Source organism: Gorilla gorilla, chromosome 13 (assembly GCF_029281585.2).
Source record: "Gorilla gorilla gorilla isolate KB3781 chromosome 13, NHGRI_mGorGor1-v2.1_pri, whole genome shotgun sequence".
Taxonomy (NCBI): Eukaryota; Metazoa; Chordata; class Mammalia; order Primates; family Hominidae; genus Gorilla; species Gorilla gorilla.
Window position 1 is genome coordinate 56,112,025 of NC_073237.2, and position 18,868 is coordinate 56,130,892.

The 18,868-nt window shown below is 36.1% G+C and overlaps 1 protein-coding gene across 44 annotated transcripts in view; it reads left to right on the top strand.

Moving 5' to 3' along the window:
• The window catches only part of PTPRD (protein tyrosine phosphatase receptor type D), a 2,298,568-nt gene that overhangs the window by 2,150,135 nt on the left and 129,565 nt on the right, over positions 1 to 18,868 (top strand). For 16 of the 44 annotated variants that reach the window (XM_055350542.2, XM_055350549.2, XM_063696399.1 and 13 more), the window contains 2 exons: positions 2,618 to 2,778; positions 13,351 to 13,463. In XM_055350542.2, coding sequence (XP_055206517.1) covers positions 2,618 to 2,778; positions 13,351 to 13,463 — 274 coding nt within the window. Of the gene's footprint in view, positions 1 to 2,617; positions 2,779 to 8,589; positions 8,605 to 13,350; positions 13,464 to 18,868 lie in introns of all 44 variants that reach the window. The other 28 variants (XM_055350534.2, XM_055350546.2, XM_055350537.2 and 25 more) reach the window with 5 other exon arrangements.

The following is an 18,868-nucleotide window of genomic DNA, read 5'->3' on the forward strand; positions in this document are numbered from 1 at the left end:
AGAGTAGTATACAAGCATTCAGTGGAACATCTGTTCTCCTGCTTGATGGCCAAGCTCATTGTACTTAAATTCAGAATAGATGCCATAAACTAAATTTTTTAAAGATGCAGGTTAAAACATTTAAATATATGTACCAATCATGAAAAGTGAGCATATATACTGATGTCTTGACAATTTCAGCCATTTGAAAAGATGAACATTTTTTGTCTTATTCAGCCAAGATTTGCTGAGAACCCACTAAGTACAAGGTTCATTGCTAGCTGCTTTAAGCATATAAACACAAATAATATATAAATCCCTACCTTCTAGGAGTCTGTAGTTTCGCCAAAGAAAATGAAGTATATATACAAATAAAAAGCCAAAATACAGTTTGGTGAGTACCATTAAAAAAAACAAGGACTAAATAAAAATTTAGCTGTATTATTTTTATCTTTTTTGGTTTTTTTTAGTAGAGAGGAATGACCGATCACTGCCAGTCAATTAAAAAGAGGTGGTTTCATTGGAGGCAGTATTCAAGTGGGGGCCTGGAGAGTTGTTCAATTTCAGGAGCTAAATGTTGTGGAACTTGTGAGGGAGTTGAGGAACAAGAATAGAGCCTTTAGGGAGTAGTAGCAAGAAGCCCACTGTGATGGAATGTGTTGTGTGTCGTAAGCAAGTTTAAAGTAAAATTGTGGATGCCCTTGAGAACCATGCTAAGTTATCTATGTTTTCTTTGGGAATCAAGAGAGAGCCTCTTGAAGGCTTTATAGTTGCAGTTTAGGATGATACCTCTAGCAGCAGTGGAGACTATTAGAGGAAGGAAGAAGCTCTTGGTATAGTTAGGAGCACATAAGTAAGGGCCTAAAGAAAAGTGGCACTCATGAGACTGGAAGAAGAGCAGATGGACCTGGGGGACACTGATTAGCTAATATCAGGGTTTCCATTCTATTCCTTTTTTCTGTAAGGTAAAATCAGTATCCATTCTTAGATACTGAGAGGATGAGAGAATTTGGGAAGTCAGGAGGAAGGGAAGAAGTATCTGGGAAAAATTAAGAAACTCATACTAATTTGAACATATATGTAGGAGTCTCTAGAAATGATTGGAAATGAAGATCTAGGATTTCATAGAGTATCTGACTTTAGGAACATTAATGAAGAGACAGATTCTGCATGGAGGTTGATACTTAAAGCTTGGGCTGACCTTGCCAGATAAGAGAGGACAAGAGATGCTAGTAGAGAATAGAACTAAGAATATGGGTTCAGGGCCAGCCACAGTGGCTCACACCTATAATCTCAGAACTTTGGGAGGCCAAGGCTGGAGGATTGTTTGAAACCAGGAGTTCGAGACCAGCCTGGGAAACATGGTGAGACCCCATCTCTATAAAAAATTTTTTTTAAAAAAAAGAATGTTTGTCTATAGGATGGAGTCAGAGGCAATTAACTCAGCAGGGCATGAGCAGTTGGAAAGATGAGGATGGGACTGGTTTAATACAAAATTAAGAGAGCCAGAGATAAAAGTTTTAAAGAAGGCAAATCTGGAAAAATTGTCTAGAAAGGTAAAGAGTAAATAAAGGCAATTAGATTTGGCAAATGAAAAAAAAAGAAGGACCAACGGTGGTTTGGAGTGAGAAGAGATGAGGAGTGAGTGGTAGAAGCAGGGCAGTTAGTGGATATGGATTAGTTTCTGTTGGATTGGAACGTAGAAGATAGGGCCTTGAAGGGGGCAGGTAGAGCCAAGAAGATGTTTTCCTAATATAGGCTAAAATAGGACAGAACTAAATGGGATAGGATATCATAGAAATAAAAATCATCGATATTTAGTCCATTTCTTCTCCAAGTAACTGTATTCTTAAAAAGTATATTATCAGTTGTCTGTTGAGAACAAGCATACCAATCTCTGAGCAGTAACTGTAATAAAACTAAGTGAGAACTGCTGAATTCTTTTAAGTTCTAAAAATTCTATATTTTATAAAGCCATATCATCAATTCTGTGCATCTCGCATCTGTAATTTGAACTGTGGAATTCTCTTTTGAAATTGTAGACTTTATTTGTTCATTGTTTGGCCTCCATTTCCTAACTAATATGCAGTAGCATTAAGTAGTACCAAGCACTAAGAAGCACAGTAGTACTAATGACTACCGACATTCACATTTAATTAAATACTGACTTATTTTGCATTGTAAATATGTACTTTGGTCTCCTTAACTGTATGATAATGGCTTGAGGGCTGGAACTCTAGTTTTTCTCTTGATTTTCACACAGCACCTAACGCCTTGGCACAATGTAAATGTTCATTAAACATTTTGCAACTGGTTAATTACTGGTACTTTACGCTTCATAGGATCATTTAATACGCCATATAGAAAGCCCAATAAAAAGTGTCTATGAAGTAATTTGTACTATCAAAATGATTTTATTATAAAATAGTTCACTCTATAAGGAAATTTGTATTACAACACATCTTCCATCCTTTCTTTTCTTTATTCTCCTCTCCCCTCCCCTCTGTTTTGCTAATATTGCATCACACACTTATCATTAAATCCACTATTTCCTGGATTTTTTGCTTCTTCTAATGTTAAAGGTACTTATCTAGAAAGTCATTATTTTATAACTGAAATAGACTCTGCTTTTCCTCAGAAGATGTATGCAACCAGCCCTTACTCCGACCCCGTGGTGTCAATGGATCTGGATCCGCAGCCAATCACGGATGAAGAAGAAGGCTTGATCTGGGTTGTAGGTCCTGTCCTTGCAGTGGTCTTTATCATCTGCATTGTCATTGCTATTCTTCTTTATAAAAGGTAGGTTTGCCCAATATTTCTGTTGTAATTTTGGAGGCTGCCTTATTTTTGAAGACTTGATCATTGTTCTGCTGTCCTTAGGTGGTTGATTTTAGTAGAAATACTTCAGTGCCATTTCAATTATTTTTGGAAAAGTGTTTACATTACAGTAAGATCAAAATGTAAACACTGTACTATTTGGAATCTTATTCAGTTTTGGTATAGACTTCTGTTGTCCAACATGCATCTGTTCCAGCCTCCAATCTTCTGAGCTGCTTTATGCAGATAAGCACTTTTCATAACAATTGAGGCATTAGTGCATTCACAAGCAAATAATTCCATGCAAGCTTTCATTTGATTGTTTTAGATAATTAATTGCTCGATCTCACTGTGTTTTTTGAAACACTATCACGATTTTGCAATTTGTATACATATCATAATTCTAATTTGCGCAAGTGTTGAGATAGCTCCCTGTAGCTATTTCTCAAAATTTAGCAAAAGCAGATAAAAATTAAGGATTAAGGAAGGGGAAAAAAAAGAGAGGGATGGAGAATGAATCGTCTCGCAATTTTCTTCTAACTCTTATTCCACATCTTCACTGGTGAATTCGTGTATGTGTCCAAAAAGGGATGCCAAGGTACCATTTTCCTTTTTAAAAAAATATAATCTCAGTCTTATTATGCCCATGTGTTGATTTGAGTAGTGTCTTTGACTACAGTTAGGATGCAAATAATCTGTATCTACCCACATTTTTCTGATATGCCACTCTTTTTCAATTTTATTTCTGCCTCTAACATCTAATCTCTAATAAGATTTTTTCCCCTAGGTCACTGGCCAGTCAGTTAGATAGAGGACATTAGTAATTGTTCTTATAAATTCTTTCTGTCTTAAGAATATAATTATAATATAAATATGAACTTATAAAGAGTAGCATATAATATACTTTCTTAAACATTTAAAATGACTAAATTCAAAATTACTTCCCTTTATATAGATTTTTATTTTTTTCCAATCCAAATTGTATTTTCACAAAACTTTAATCCATGTTCTCATTTTCCATGTGGTGTGTTGTATTTTGAAATGCTACTGTGAAGTTGATCTCATCCTTCTACTACAAGATAGCTTCTCTCCCTGTCCCTAACCTTGGCCTTCAGAATCTAAAAAGAGTATCTTCATTTTGATTCTTGCTTACATGCTTAATCTGATAATCTCATTTCCATTCACTGTTTTTCCTACCCATCTAGCTCCCTTTTGGGGGGTTTATATTAATTATTTTCACCCTCACTCCCTTGCTCTTCTGTCCCTGGAATAGCGTTTTTCCCCCATAACCTCTTATCTTGACTCTTAAAAAAAGAAACTCCTTCAAAACTCTTCTCCTTTGAAAAATTTGTTTTTAAAAGGCTCCATTTCATTTTATTCCAGCATTAAGAGAGGGTTGAGAAAATAAAGGACAAATGAAAGAAGTTCATAACCATAACCCATTAAATTGCCTATCCTATTTTAGAGTTATAAAGAATGAAAGATATATCCATCATTATTTTTTTTCATGAACACTGCCATCATTCAATTATCCATGCTGTAAAATAGCTGAAAAAGCAAGTGTGGAAAGCCAAAATCTCCTCTCATTTGATGATTTGAATCTTCCATTCCAATCTGTATCTATAAGCATGTATCTTAAGGAACCCATTGTATTTTATTACCTCTCTCCATGTAAGAGATAAGGGCAGGAAGCATGAGGTATCCACCTGCCCCGTGAGTAATCATAGACCCTGTTTGAGTCCAAGCAGGAGCTGGTGTCCTTTGCTGTCTGTACGCTGCACTTTTTTCCAGAAGAGAATTCAATAATAAAAAGCAGTGGTATAATTCTAATTGCTTTCTGGGAAATATTTATTTAGGTAGTCACATACTACTATGGGAGTAGGTCAAAAAACAAGTGATTGTTGGCAGGTGTATTTCTAGACCATATGACATGACATTTTGTGATTATTTGAAATGGAAAAAATTAATGTCTTATTTTTTAAGTTATGTTTTATTTGGATATACATAGCTATCATTAAGTCATACCAAGTAACAGATGTGTATGGTATTTGTGAATCAGCTTTGTAAATTTGAAGAAATATGATTATAGCCCTAATAATTTTTAAAAGATAAGTATTTTCTTTCTTCATCTGCAAGTGCTTAAAAAATCAACTCACTTATAATTTTTCCTAATCCCACAAAAAGAAGTATCATATTTAAAGGTTTTATGACTCTGTTAAAATAGAGTAGCATTTTAGTGTGGGCCTATGTAAGCATCGTCTAATGCAATTGTTGGGAAATGCACACATCCTCGAATGCTAAGTATATTTAGCTAACCATCTGAAGGCCCATGAAGCATTTCTGAAATAGAAATGCTTGCTTCAGCAGTAAAGAACATTCCTGACTTGAAATTCAAGTAGAACCAACAATGTCCTTCTTGATTATCATGAGGCAGTTCAAAAGGAAATCTTCTGTACCCAATGAATAGTATCTTTTATAGCTTGGATTCTGAGCAAAGTTAATTACGTAATAAATAGTCCATTCCCTCTTTTTAGGTGCCTTTCAGTTTATATACAGGTCATTGGTAATGACTCAGAATTGAAAGTATTATTATTATTATTAGTGTCAGAATATTTTACTTCCCATATGCAAATAATGCTTTGAGAAGAGAATGAGAATAAAACGTTGTTGACTCACGTTATATTGATAATCCACTTTATCATATATCTCTGCTTCTAAGATGCTAGCATTAGCAATAGGTCTGTAGCTACAGATAGTTTTATCATATAAAGAAGTATATTTTACCCAGCTGTCTGAGGAGACTTTGAGACTTATTCCTGTTAGATCTATTCATGTGGAAATGGCATACTCTTTGATCTGGCATTCTGTTCATTTAACTTTTGTTTTTAATCTAGTAATCTGTATACCTATAATACATTGATAATCAGTAACAAAAAAAAAATCACCAGGGCTTTGTAAGATCCCTAAAATACCCTCTGAATCATCAGAAAATTATAATATATTTGGCATATCTTTAATGTTATAAATTTTCTTGTACTATAATTTTGAAAAAATATTATATGGCCCATGACTTAAAATACACATTCTGGAGATAAGATAGTAACAACGTTCGGCCAAGTACTGGACTGAGGAGCCAGGAAACCCGAATCCAAGTCCCAGTTCTGTGACTAGCTGGTTGCATGGGGTAGAAATTCATGCCAACACTCTGAGCCTACATTTCTTCATTACAAAGTTAGTGGGTGGACCAGATAATTAGACCTTTTTAATCATAATGCGCTATAATCTGAAAACATTAAACACCAGGTAATAGTATTGGTACTGCACGTCCATCTACTCCAACAAAAAATTCACAAGGCAATTGAAAGTGCTTATTCTGTATATCTGTTACATATGTAAGGCTTTTCAGACTTTATTCCAGAACTGTCCAAGAATTATTTATATAAAAAATAAACATTTAAAAATAAACTGTTAACCTTACCTCTATGGAAAAGCATTTCAAGATGGATAAAAAGTGTTTATTACATACTATGGAATTAAAGAAAGTGTAGATCAGGTGGTCCTAGAAGTCTGAGATGCACTTCAGGCAAAATTAACATCCTTGAATGGTAATAATCTAGCGTGCATGCACACTATTTTTCCATCCCCATCCCAGGATGTGGAAACCATGAGCTGGATGAGACTAAAATATAGGCTTCAGTTTTTCCAGCCTTTTCCTGCTCCAACACTGGCTGTCTGCAAGCTTTGTGTCTTTAGTCTTCTCTTTCTGTATCAACCCTCCATACAGTTCCAAGCCCTCATCAAGGAAATGCAGTCCAGAATATTTTGAGATGCTATGAAGAAATATGTGGCCACACCCAACCATACTGGAAGCTGCTGGTTGACTCTGCTTTCTGGCTTCTGAGTAGGCCCTCCCTAGGTTAGGAATGCCTTTCCTGTCATTCCCTTGCCACTCCTTTTGTCTTGGATAACTCCAACTCATCCTTTGGAAGTAAGCTAGGATGCTACCTACTAAATGAAGCCTTTCTGGGTGCCTGCCTCATCTTCTATCCTCTCTTCTCCTCCCCTCTCTAGCAGTTCGGGCTGCCTTAGGATCACTTTTCCTGGGCTCTTAAAGTACTTTCTACTTGTCTGTTGTAGAACCTACTGCATTACTGTCAATGCCCCTTTTCTTGGCACTTTGCCTCCACTAAACTGCAGGTCAAGGACTCTGTCTTATTCATTATTGTGTTGCTACTGCCTAGTAGAGTGCCTGGCACACAAAAATATTGAATAATTAAATGTATACAAGTCAAACAGTATTAAACAAACTCAATTCCTTCTACATGTTGACTCCATCACTCAATATCAACTTTATTTTGGCTGGCAAGAGTTGCAATAAAATCCTTGGCCTATAATTTAAATTTACCAGTTGTGAAAGCTTTCAAACTTAGATATTTGTACCACATATGTACCCAGGTGTATGGTGAGGCTGACCTTTATCTAGAACTATGAATTTGTACATATGAATACTCAAAACAGCCTTTTAATACACAGAACTGATAGTTCACTAGATGGTTTTCCATCCTGAGGCATCGATTTTTCTACAACTGATTCCCTGATAAAGTCACTGATTTTAAAAAGTGAGCAAATTGGAAACATTTATGTAGAATTATTTTTAACCTGGCACACTACGTAAATCACTTTAAAATTAAGAATAAGAAGAATTAACCAATGTGTTTGATATCATCTTCATCATTTACTTTGTATGTGTGTGTTTGTACCATTTAAATGTGGATTTTTTATTTTTGAAAAGAGATGGATTGAATTATCTCACAGGGCCAGATATTCCAGCCACTTGGGTATATATTTCATTGGCATTAAGAAAAACTTAGTACCTTTATTTTGCAACTGGGAACTCACTGAAAACTTTGCAATTTGCCTCAAAGTGAAGATTTTTAGATTAATTGTTTTCAGGAAAAGGTTATACTCTGCAGAAATAATATGGTTATTTAAACAATCAACATATTATCACAGGTGAAAGGATCTATAAGCATGAACTAGTTTTGTTCACAGACAGCACCACAGACTAGGAAAACACATGTTCTGTCAATGGCTGGTAATAAAATGTTTTTCTGGATTAGCCCAACTGTATAAATGGGCCATGCTCTGTAGATTTATAATGATGGGTATTATATTTTCCTAAACTGAAGATGCACTTAATCCTTCATTGGAAAAAAAGACGTGGCAAGAGGTGTTTGAAGAAATCATTTCTGCCACCTTATTACCTTTTGGTGTATTATTCAATTGTGCAAATTTCTGTATAGTTCAATACAATTTGTAGATATTTTATATCATGAAAGGAATGACATACCTCTTAATTGAAGGCTTTTTATTTTAAATGAATGAATTTCTTTTATGGAATGATGCTGTGTTCCCATTGAGTACATTAGTTTTCTCATAGCATGTTTTTTAAAAATCAAATTATCTCTCCACTATCGAACACTTCCTGGGATATAATTAATTGTGGCAGTATTTTATAGGTGATGGATAAAAGTGCGCGTGGCATTCACACACAGACACACACACACACACACACTATGTATTCAGTGATGTAACTTCATGTCCTCTGTTTAGTTCATAATCAGAGGTCTATAAATATTTTGATTCGCTGTCGCTTCTGAATGTATGTCAGTTATGTGTCCTTGCTTGTGAACACTATTTCTTAAATCTTGGTTGTCATGGTTATCCTTGTTACCATTGGCCAACTAACATTTAGCCTTTCTTTTTCCTTTTTTTTGCTGCATTAAAATGGAGCAGTAAACCCGACAGGTGAGGAATAGAGAACAAACCCCTTTAATGTTCAGTAAGAAAAAAATAAACTGGTAGACTTTAGAGTTGTTGAAGAGGGGAGGGCGGGGCTGCACACAAAAGATAATACCTGGCACGTGGAAGATGGGCAAAGCCTACATTTACACAATAACTTCATTAAGATGATTCTGGGGAAAATAAATATTTTGTTTACATTAGAAAAAAAACAGATTAAAGGCGAAGTTTAAAAGATAGTACACAAACCAATATCTGAGTTTTGTTTGTGGTCAAGATTAAAATGGGCATTTGTGTGTGTTGATGTGTTTACAGAGCAGAAATGTGAGGTGTCTCATAAACTGTTTTGTTTTGTTTTGTTTGTTTTTACCAAAGATTAGTTTTTAAGTTTGACTACAGATCACGTAATGATATTAGTATTTTCACACCCTGCAAATATTGATGACAGTGCCTTAGTGAGAACTCTTCCCTAATTCAAAATTATTATCCATGTCTCCCAGTCTTGAATAATAATAGCAATAATAATAGCTAAAATATACTATGTGACTATTGAATGATTAATCCAAACTAACCTTCTAGCTTTCTAACTCATATCTATATATTCATATACACTTATGTATAAATATACATGTAACATATATATAAATTCCTGATTAAAATTAAACTACAAAAAACATCTTGAAGATCACCTACCTTTCTCCCAATGCCATATTCCAGTGGTTTCCATTGAGTGGCCTCTGGACCAGCAGCCATAGCATCAGCACCACCAGGGAACTTGACAGAAATACACACCCTTGGACCCCGCCTCAGACCTACTAAATCAGAAAGTCTAGGCATTGGCCCACCAGGCTGTATTTTAACAAGCCTTCCCAGGTGATGCTGATGCATACTAAAGTTTGAGAACTATTGCTGCATTATTTACACTAAAATCACTTTATGTTGGTCAGCAAGCCTCATGTTCAATGATAAGAATCTTTAAACCTCTATGAGGGTGTCTTCTTTGTGTGGACATCTCTAGTATCCATTTGTCCAGCAGAAAAACACGTGCAAAATAGTTTGTTTTTGTTTTTTCAGCCAAAAGACAAAACACTTTAAACTCACTTAAAATACTACCTTTCATCGGCCAGGCATGGTGGCTCACGCCTGTAATCCCAGCACTCTGGGAGGCTGAGGCGGGCGGATCACAAGGTCAGGAGATCGAGACCATCCTGACTAACACGGCGAAACCCCATCTCTACTAAAAAATACAAAAAATTAGCCAGGCATGGTGGCGGGCGCCTGTAATTCCAGCTACTCAGGAGGCTGAGGCAGGAGAATGGCATGAACCCGGGAGGCAGAGCTTGCAGTGAGCCGAGATCGCGCCACTGCACTCCAGCCTGGGTGACAGAGTGGGACTCCGTACCTTTCATCATAACACTTTTCACATTTTACAACTTAATGCTTTCTTTTTCTATTAAAATGAGAGAGTTGAACCAAAACTTAGACGTCCTCTTCTAATCTCCCTCTATTTTATACACAAATAAACTGAAAAGAAAATTTGTAGTTGACACATACCAGTAGTGGCAGAGTTGGGATTACATTCTTGATGTTATCAGAAACAAATATTTTCATTGATTTACTTGAATATTGATAGTAGATATTTCTAATAAGTATATGTTTCTTTCAAAAGCCTCTTCTCACATGTCTGTATATCTTTGTTTCAAGACCATAAATTGATCTTTCACTCAACTTCTCTTTGTTTTCTCTTACCCCCTAGATGAGAGCCTGGTGAAAGCAAAATACCCCTTAGACCAGAGTAGCATTTGTATTGTGTATTACCCACATCCCAAACAACCACATGCTTTTATAGTATTAGCAGTTTCTGACAGATCCAAAATGTCAAGTGATCTTCCATTTCCTTTTCACCTACATAACTCCTCCACATAGTAGATAGTTCTCACTGCAAGAAATAAACTCGCACTAACATTTTATAGTCTTAATAGAAAAAAAATATAGCAAGGCAAAATTTAAAATCTGTTTCTATTCATTATTCTTTCCATTTTTCAAATTGAAAATGAGAATGATGAGGACCTCTGAAATTTATCAGGAAAAAGGTTACTACTTACATTCATGTTGGGCCTAATTTAGACCATTATATGTCTTTTAATATTTTATGACAACGTTTTAAAAATCTTTAGTATTATTACCAATGATGACCAGACTCTTCATCTTCCACATCTTTCCTAGAAATGGTCTCTGTGTTAGAAAACAATCATTCTAGCACATCACATAATAAGTGTTTAAAAATAATGTGATAAGAATGTGGACAGCCAGAATTATCCATGTTGTGATCATCGAAAGAAAACTAAGCAAAATACATTTAAGCGGCTGGTTTTCTATTTGACTAGGATTTCAGGAGTCTGAGGTCTTGGAAATAATTTCATGTGAATAAACAGTGAAAGAGAAGTTAGTTATTAAATGTCACTACATCCATCCCTGTTCATTCAAATTGTGAATTGTAGTTTTAGTCCCATGTCTTGAGTTTTCTGAGACTCACATCTTTGCAACAAGATGTAATTCCTAACTTTCCTTGCACCAGAGAAATGGGCTAAATTACTTTAGAGAGTTTTCTTTTCTACCCTCCAGCTCAGTGTCACTCACCCCAGCCACAGGGAAAAAGAAGATAAGGAGGTTACCCTACAATACCTGTAAGAGTAAAGTAGTTTTCTTGCCCAGATAGATATTTCTAATTCTGGTTTCCATAATCTTGCAAGAATGGCAGAGCCACTTTGGGAAGGGAGAAAAATCTAAATTTTAGTCGTTGGGCCTGACACATTAGTAAAGAAATGCATCCTTGCCAGCTTATGCAAAATGATCAAAACATGAGAAGGGCCATTGGTATTATTTGAAGTGAGAAGACCAACCATATGTGTCACGTGGAATTGACTGGCTGGCTGCACCCAGTGACGTTTCATTAACCCATTTCGATTTTGCATCTTCAGTGGTAAAAGGAATCTCTTAGTGTGGTGAGGCGAAGACCCATAGCACAGACACAGTGACATTGCCTACTCTGAAACTGGCCATCATGTCCTCCTTTCGCATGGTCTTGTGAGCCTGTCTTTTTCTTCGTCCTCATATCTTTTTCACCAGCCCTTTGTCTCTTCTTTTTCTTTTCTTCTTCCTTTCCACTCCATAGAAGTGGAGCTGCCAGTACCTTGGCAGGTCGCAGAATACTGCTCACCTCTGATTGGTGGAATGGGTTGGCAGCACATTTTGTCCCAAGGCTGTATCTGACACCTTTAGGTAGAAAGAAGAAATCCTCAGACAGGTTAATCTAAGGTACCGAGAAAGCAACATGTCTAATAGGACTTAGCCATGAAAATGTATTCCATTAAGGATGTTTCGCCAAAGGCATTGCACTTGAGCAAATCATGTGCACGTCCCCTTTGTATCAATCTTCTCTTCACCCCCTGGTTAGTTTTATTTTATACAGATGAGCAGAAATGGGAAGAAAGGCTATTTAACAGGAGCCCTCTGGCTAACCATAGAACGACCTGGGTGGCATTGAATGAGAGCCCATTGCCACAGCAACACTAATGAGCTGTACCACAGTCACATCGAACAGAGAAAAGGAAAGTTCCTAAACACTGTGCAGCACCTTTTCCCCCCCAATAAAAATACCTTTGCTTTGAGCAGGGGTGAGATGCTAGGATTGTGACTCCGGTGTAGAGATTGCAGGCATTAGTATTTGGAAAAAAAGCACTGTTTGAAAATGGCTTCCATTGATTCAATGGGTTTTTAATCTAATTCAAGCTGGAAGAAGATAGTTATGACTCTGTGATTAATTTTTTATTGGATAAAGAAGTCTTATATACAGATCTGACATTTCTTGCTTAGAAATTTTTTAAAATTACATAATGAGAGCTTAAATGGGGATATCTAATAAAGCTAGTAGATAGCTTTTAAAACAAAGTTAAAATGTATTGTGTGAAGAATCACATTTATAACAAGGCACTGTCAATGGCACCTTGAATGATTATCAGGAGAGCTGATCTACCTACCCATCAGGTGAAATTACTTTTTCTCTGATCTTTCTGTGAACCTTTCATTAACAAAATATTAATCACAGTTAGCTTAACACTGTTAAGAGCTAACACTGTTTTTTTCCTTCACGTTTGAAAGAGAAAGGGGAGTTTTGTTTTACCTGGTCCTGATTATCCTAGGCATTAGGATAACTTGGCATCTTAAAAATGCACTTGTATTTACTTACCTGCCTTATGGGAAAATCTAAGGCATCTACTCTCTGTAGTCACCACTTATATATACTTAGGGCTAAGGGGGACAGATTTAGCTGTTCAGCTTAAGGTCAGGTAGTTTCTCTATGGTAACAACAGTCTTAGTATTGGCAACTTAGGGGTATCCTATCCTGTTCCTCACAAATAGAACTAGTAGATAAGAGAGAATTGCTCAATAAGGGTCCATGCGTATCTCACCAAGATCCCCTTGAAACCTAAAGGCAGAGTTGCTGAATTATTTAATCCTACAGTTGGAGGAGGACTTCGAGATCATTCACTTAAACAAAAATTTTAGACCTGAGAGAACAATTAGGCCAGGGGGGAAAAGCAACCCGAACTGGGTCACAAGTCAGCTGGGTTGAAAAGTTGTAAAACTGAAAACTTGGGAGGTGGGGGGAGTGCAGGTGCAATTCTCTGCTTTTCTATCTGTTTCAATTGATTTTTCTTTTCTTCTTAAATTTCTATTTTCCCCCTATAGGAAGAGGGCAGAGTCCGACTCTAGAAAAAGCAGCATACCGAACAGTAAGGAGATCCCTTCACACCACCCAACAGACCCTGTAGAACTGAGGCGCCTTAACTTTCAAACACCGGGTAAGAAGCATCACACATCTAATCCACACACAGTCTTTCCCCGAAGTTGTACAGCTCAATTGATATTGAGTTGAAGGTATCACTTTATTTTGAACCATTTTGTTCATCCTGCTGTTTTATTTTACTATTATGGAGACTTGCCCAAGCAAAAGTCTGAAAGGAAATTAAGTGCTTTCTGCAAACCTGAAATGGGGTAGGGAAGAAAAAGAAATATGGGTCTCCTTCAAATTTTGGAAGAACTATAGTCTTTATAATAATATCTACCATTTTTATGGGCTTTGATTATTGTTATTATTTCCAGTGACACCAGTCTGGAAAGAATTCAGTTTCTCATCAAGTGAATGAATGAGTAAATGGATGACTGTACACATCTTTCATCCCATGGGAAAGCATAGATTTGTTCTATATTTTCCTTTTTGTTTGTGTTTATGGTACTCTGAAAGAGGAAGGAAGGAAGGGAGGGAGGGAGGGAGGAAAATGAGGTAAATATTTTTAAATATTACCTATACTAAATTTCACTGATCACTTCAGGCTTCTTACTAGAGAGAAACATAAAGTGACTGAGGATAACAAAAAATATACTTGTTTCTTAAAATAAAGAACATTAAGTGCTTCAACAGAGGAACACTATTATTCCTACCGAGGGGCCTTCTGTACAATATTGTTTATTCATGCCTAGATCTATTTGACTTTTTCAACTAAAGCATGTTTATACCAAATGAATGGCAAATTATGAATGGCAGAGGGAGCTGAAAATATAAAACCGAGTGACCCTATCTTAATATGTTATGATAATGAACAAAGTGAAAAGCTAATCTAAGAAGTCTTTGGGATTAAAATGTGGTTGCAGTGTTGTCCCACAAATTGTAGACAAGTTTCTTTGTGCCATATGGATGTTCTGATTCACAGTATGATACACTGCAGATATATTACAGTACACATTTTACAGTGAATTATTTTGAACATGGTTTATTATGTTCAGCATATTTTCTCTTTTACATGTAGTTGTACCATAGTAACTAGTAACTCTTCAATTGAAAGAAATGTTTAGCATTTTCAGTGTGGCTATACAATCATTATAATGTCGGTATTTAAAAAAAATTCTAACTGATATGAGGTTAGACTTTAAAAAAAAATTATTTCATCATGCACCGGGAACATGTACATGATGATTGAACAAACTTGTGTCATCTTCCAGGATAGGTTGTAGCCCTCTGGATGCATCTTGTTGAGTCACCTACTCAGTACTTTATTAAGGCAACTTGATATGAATTAAGTTACTGTAGTAAATTTCGTTGGTTCAGCACTTTTTGAAATAAGTGGATACTAACTACTTCAGCCTGTAGGCAACTTCTTTTTGTTTTTGGTTGTTTGTTTGATTGATGGATTTTTTGAGACAGGGTCTCACTCGATTGTCCAGGCTGGAGTGCAGTGGCACAATGACGGCTCACTGCAGCCTCAACCTCCCGGGATCAGGTGATCCCCCTACCTCAGCTTCCCAGGTAGCTGGGACTACTGGGGCACGCCACCACATCTAGACAATTTTTTTTTATTTTTGTGGAGATGGAGTTTGGCCGTGTTGCACAAGCTGGGCTCCAACTCCTGGGCTCCAGCAACTCACCTGCCTCAGCCTCCCAAAGTGCTGGGATTACAGGCATTAGCCACCACTCCTGGCCTACAGGCAACTTCTTAATAATGGACCCAGGAATTTATATTCCTTTCAATTTAGCAAACTCAATGTATAGAGGACCCAAAAGCTGAAGAAATGATCTGCTACATGATTCCTTGCATTTCTTACCTCATCACCCTTTAAAAGAGCAACATGTTGTGGAAATAGAAAAACGGATCAGATTTCTCAGTACCTTGCTGCTATCTCTCCACTGCCCCTCCTTCCTCTGTTTTTCACATAAATGTCATTTGTGCTGGAACCAACCTTCGTCTTCCACCAGAGGCAGAAACACAGTATAAGGTTGAGCAGAAAGGCAAAGGTACCCCCAAAAGAAGGGAGCCAATGAGAGTGCTGCTACACCTCACCTCCTCTCGTGCCAACAGAAAATGTTTCCGGGAATAAACACAAAGCAAGAATGGGAACTGTGTAGAGAGAATGATTAAAAGGTGCTGGTGACTGCAGGTAAGAGAATAGGAATGTCTTCAACCAGGAGACTTCTGTCTGCAAGTACTTCTCACCTTCAGATGTAATTTTGCAAATATGGCCAAACTCAAGAATTCTATTAGCAATTTAATTTTCCCAATGTATTTGGGAATATTATATCCATTTACAGAGAGAATCTGTTAAATTTTAGGTAAGATACCAGAAAGAAGAATGAATGTTACAATTGTAACATCTCTTGTATCACCAATGACTTTACAAAATTAAAATGGGGACCTGAGTATAAAGGAAGGTGTCATTTAACTAAAGTTAGACTTATCACCTCAAATGAATAAGGGAATAAAGTAGACAAAATGAGATAAGAGAGGAGCTGTAGTAGACAAAATGAGATAAGAGAGGAGCTGTAGTAGAGGAGGAGACTAGAAAAGGAGAAATTGTCCTAAGATCCTAGCACATCTGTTCACTCAGGAAGCAGTACATTATGCCCTTTAGCTCAGGTAAGCAATTCACTTAAGCTTGATTTGCTGAAATTGTTTATTTGCCATCCAAGCTCTATGTTGTGGCCTGCTGTCTGGAACATTTTCACCATTTTACAAAGGAAATAGACTCCGCTGTTAATATGAAATTCATAGAGATGTGACCATTTGCTTCAGCCTGCATAGATTTTAGCCAGTGGCTGTTAATTACCATAATTACTTGCCAATAGGATGAGAACAGAATGTGGCGTTGTTAACCCAGTAACCGTTTTGTGCTTATTCTTCTCCTCTTTTTCACGAAGAATCAAGGGTTTTCTTGGATAATGAAATAAAATAATCCTTTATTAGGTGTTGCATGACAGGTGCTATGACACTAATTTTTAGGTTTTTAAATTATTTACATTTCACTATCTGAAATGTGGCTTTTTAATATATCTGCTATGAATGTATAATTGCTTATCCCCAAACATTATAACACTTGAGAATATTTATTAATAATATACATAAGTAGAGAATTAGTAATCCACACCTTCTGTTCAAAAAATGTCTTTCAATGAAATAAGATGCCTGTGATTTATATAACCAGTACCTAGTACAGAATTTGTTCCCAAAGGCAAATTGATTTCTGCTTCTGATGGGTCTGTTATGAATGATAAAATAACAAACAAACATTACGATTTGAAATTCAGTAGGCCTTTCAGAAGGTAAAGAAAGCACGTTGCTTAGTTCAGTGATTCTATAAATTCTACTTTCTCAAAAAAGTCATCTTGTGAATGAAAGATTGATTTACATTCTAAGTTATTTATTCTTTTGGAGAATCAAGATTTAAGAAGTCAGATCTTTTTTCCTAAATTCTGCCCGATATTCCCAATTTCATATAAATATAGCATTCCAACAATCTAAGTACGTCAAAGAACTGTACCCTGAAATGCAGTACCACAAACATAGTTGGGTCAGAAAAAGTTAGATTTCCGTCCACCGTTGCTCAGCTAAGGCACAAAGAAAAGACAGAGAAACCTGCTTTTTTGTCAGTATAACCATCCTTGTGAGGCTGGAGAGTGTGGAGAGGAACATTGCTTTAGCACATTTTCAAACTTTTAGACAAGAATCAAGTCACTCTCTGACACTGCTGAGAGCCTTCCAAAGAAGTAGCTTGGACTTGAATCTGTACAGAGCACCTTAAGGAGTTGCTGTATCTTCTCATTCTGAAGTCACTGATGGTGCTGGCAGCTAGAGGTACTTCAGGGCTGAAGCCCACTAGTCCATTATTGGCAACAAAGTTCTTGGTTTTTTTAGCATTAAGATGAGTGAAAAAAGAATCACCAACCCAGCCCCTTCTGAAAAACTATTTTATTTTTCTCTTATTGAGCGTAATGTAATTGTGACTTAACCGATTGCTGCATCAGAGACAATATGCAATTGTTGAATAAATTTTTTTTCTCCCCCTAAATGGTAGTTTTTCTAGGAATAGGCCTAGATTCAGGATAAACAGTCTGATAGGATCCCAGGATGCTGCATAGTGTTAGGACTAATCTATTACTTAAGTGATGGGTTCACATGGTAAGTCTGGACAAATATATGGGAACATTTATCATTTTTTGGGCTTGTACACTTTCATTATTAAAGTATACTTTAAAATGAAAAAAAAATTCCTGTCAGTCTGTGAAACACTGTATGTAAACACCTGAACAGGTCGGGGAAGCTCATGCTTTCACAATTGAAAGCAGGCACCTCAGCTTGTAAGTGTTTTGCATGATTGATTGTAAGTGTCTGTCTTATTGTGGTTCAGATGGCAGTGTATAGCCAAGTTATATTTGAGACAATATGAGCTACCTAATCATTTAAGAGAATAATGATTTAAACAATAAATCATTATTAGTGTACAAGGTCAGCCAGAATTAGTATGAAAAAGGCAATTTAAGTAACATCAGTTGTATCACCAATAACTACCAAATTAAAATGGGGACTTAAGTATATAGGAAGGTATCATTTAGCTAAGGTTTGACTTATTAATTCTAACAGATAGTGGAATAAGATGGGCAAAATAAAAGAGAGAGGTGATGTAGTAGAGGAGTTCACTGGAATTATTAACTGCTGATCAAGTTTTACAAGTCTTTAAGGTCTATGGAAGAAGGGAAGAAAATATTCACTTATAAAAGATGCATTTAAAGGAAATGTCCATTAAGCTCCATACATCTCTGTAGACGGCAGTAACTGGGTACGCACTAGGATGGATTAATAGATATGTTGCTTGTTAAACAAAAATGAACCGTGTTAGCCCCATTTGCAAGGAAAGTTTTCTCTTTCTTTCTTTTATAAACAATTTCCAAATTACTTTAGTCTCTCCCTCCCAGAACATCTTTTTTAATTTCAAAAGCAACATGTTTATTGGGGAAATTTTGGAAAATAGAAAATAAGCTTGTTAACAATTATTGCATATAGATTGTGACCATTTAGGTGTTCATTATGTTACTCTTTAATTTTTTGTATGTTTGAAAATTTTTATAATTGTATGGTGGGAAACGGGCCAACAAAAGCACTTTTAGAGAAGAAAAATTACTCTTCATTCCACCACTTTTTTTTCTTTTTTTATTTAACATATTTAAAATTAAAATTAAAATATTTTGTGTCATTACTCCAATTTAGTCTCCAGAAATATCTGCCATATACAGTTTCATGTATATCTTTCCAGAATTAATTTGTGTATGAAGTTATTTAAATGATATAATATAGAGTAGGTAGGGATGTGTGTGTGTGTGTGTGTATGTCATATATGTATGCACACACAATTTGCTGTTGTGACATTTAACTATATAAAA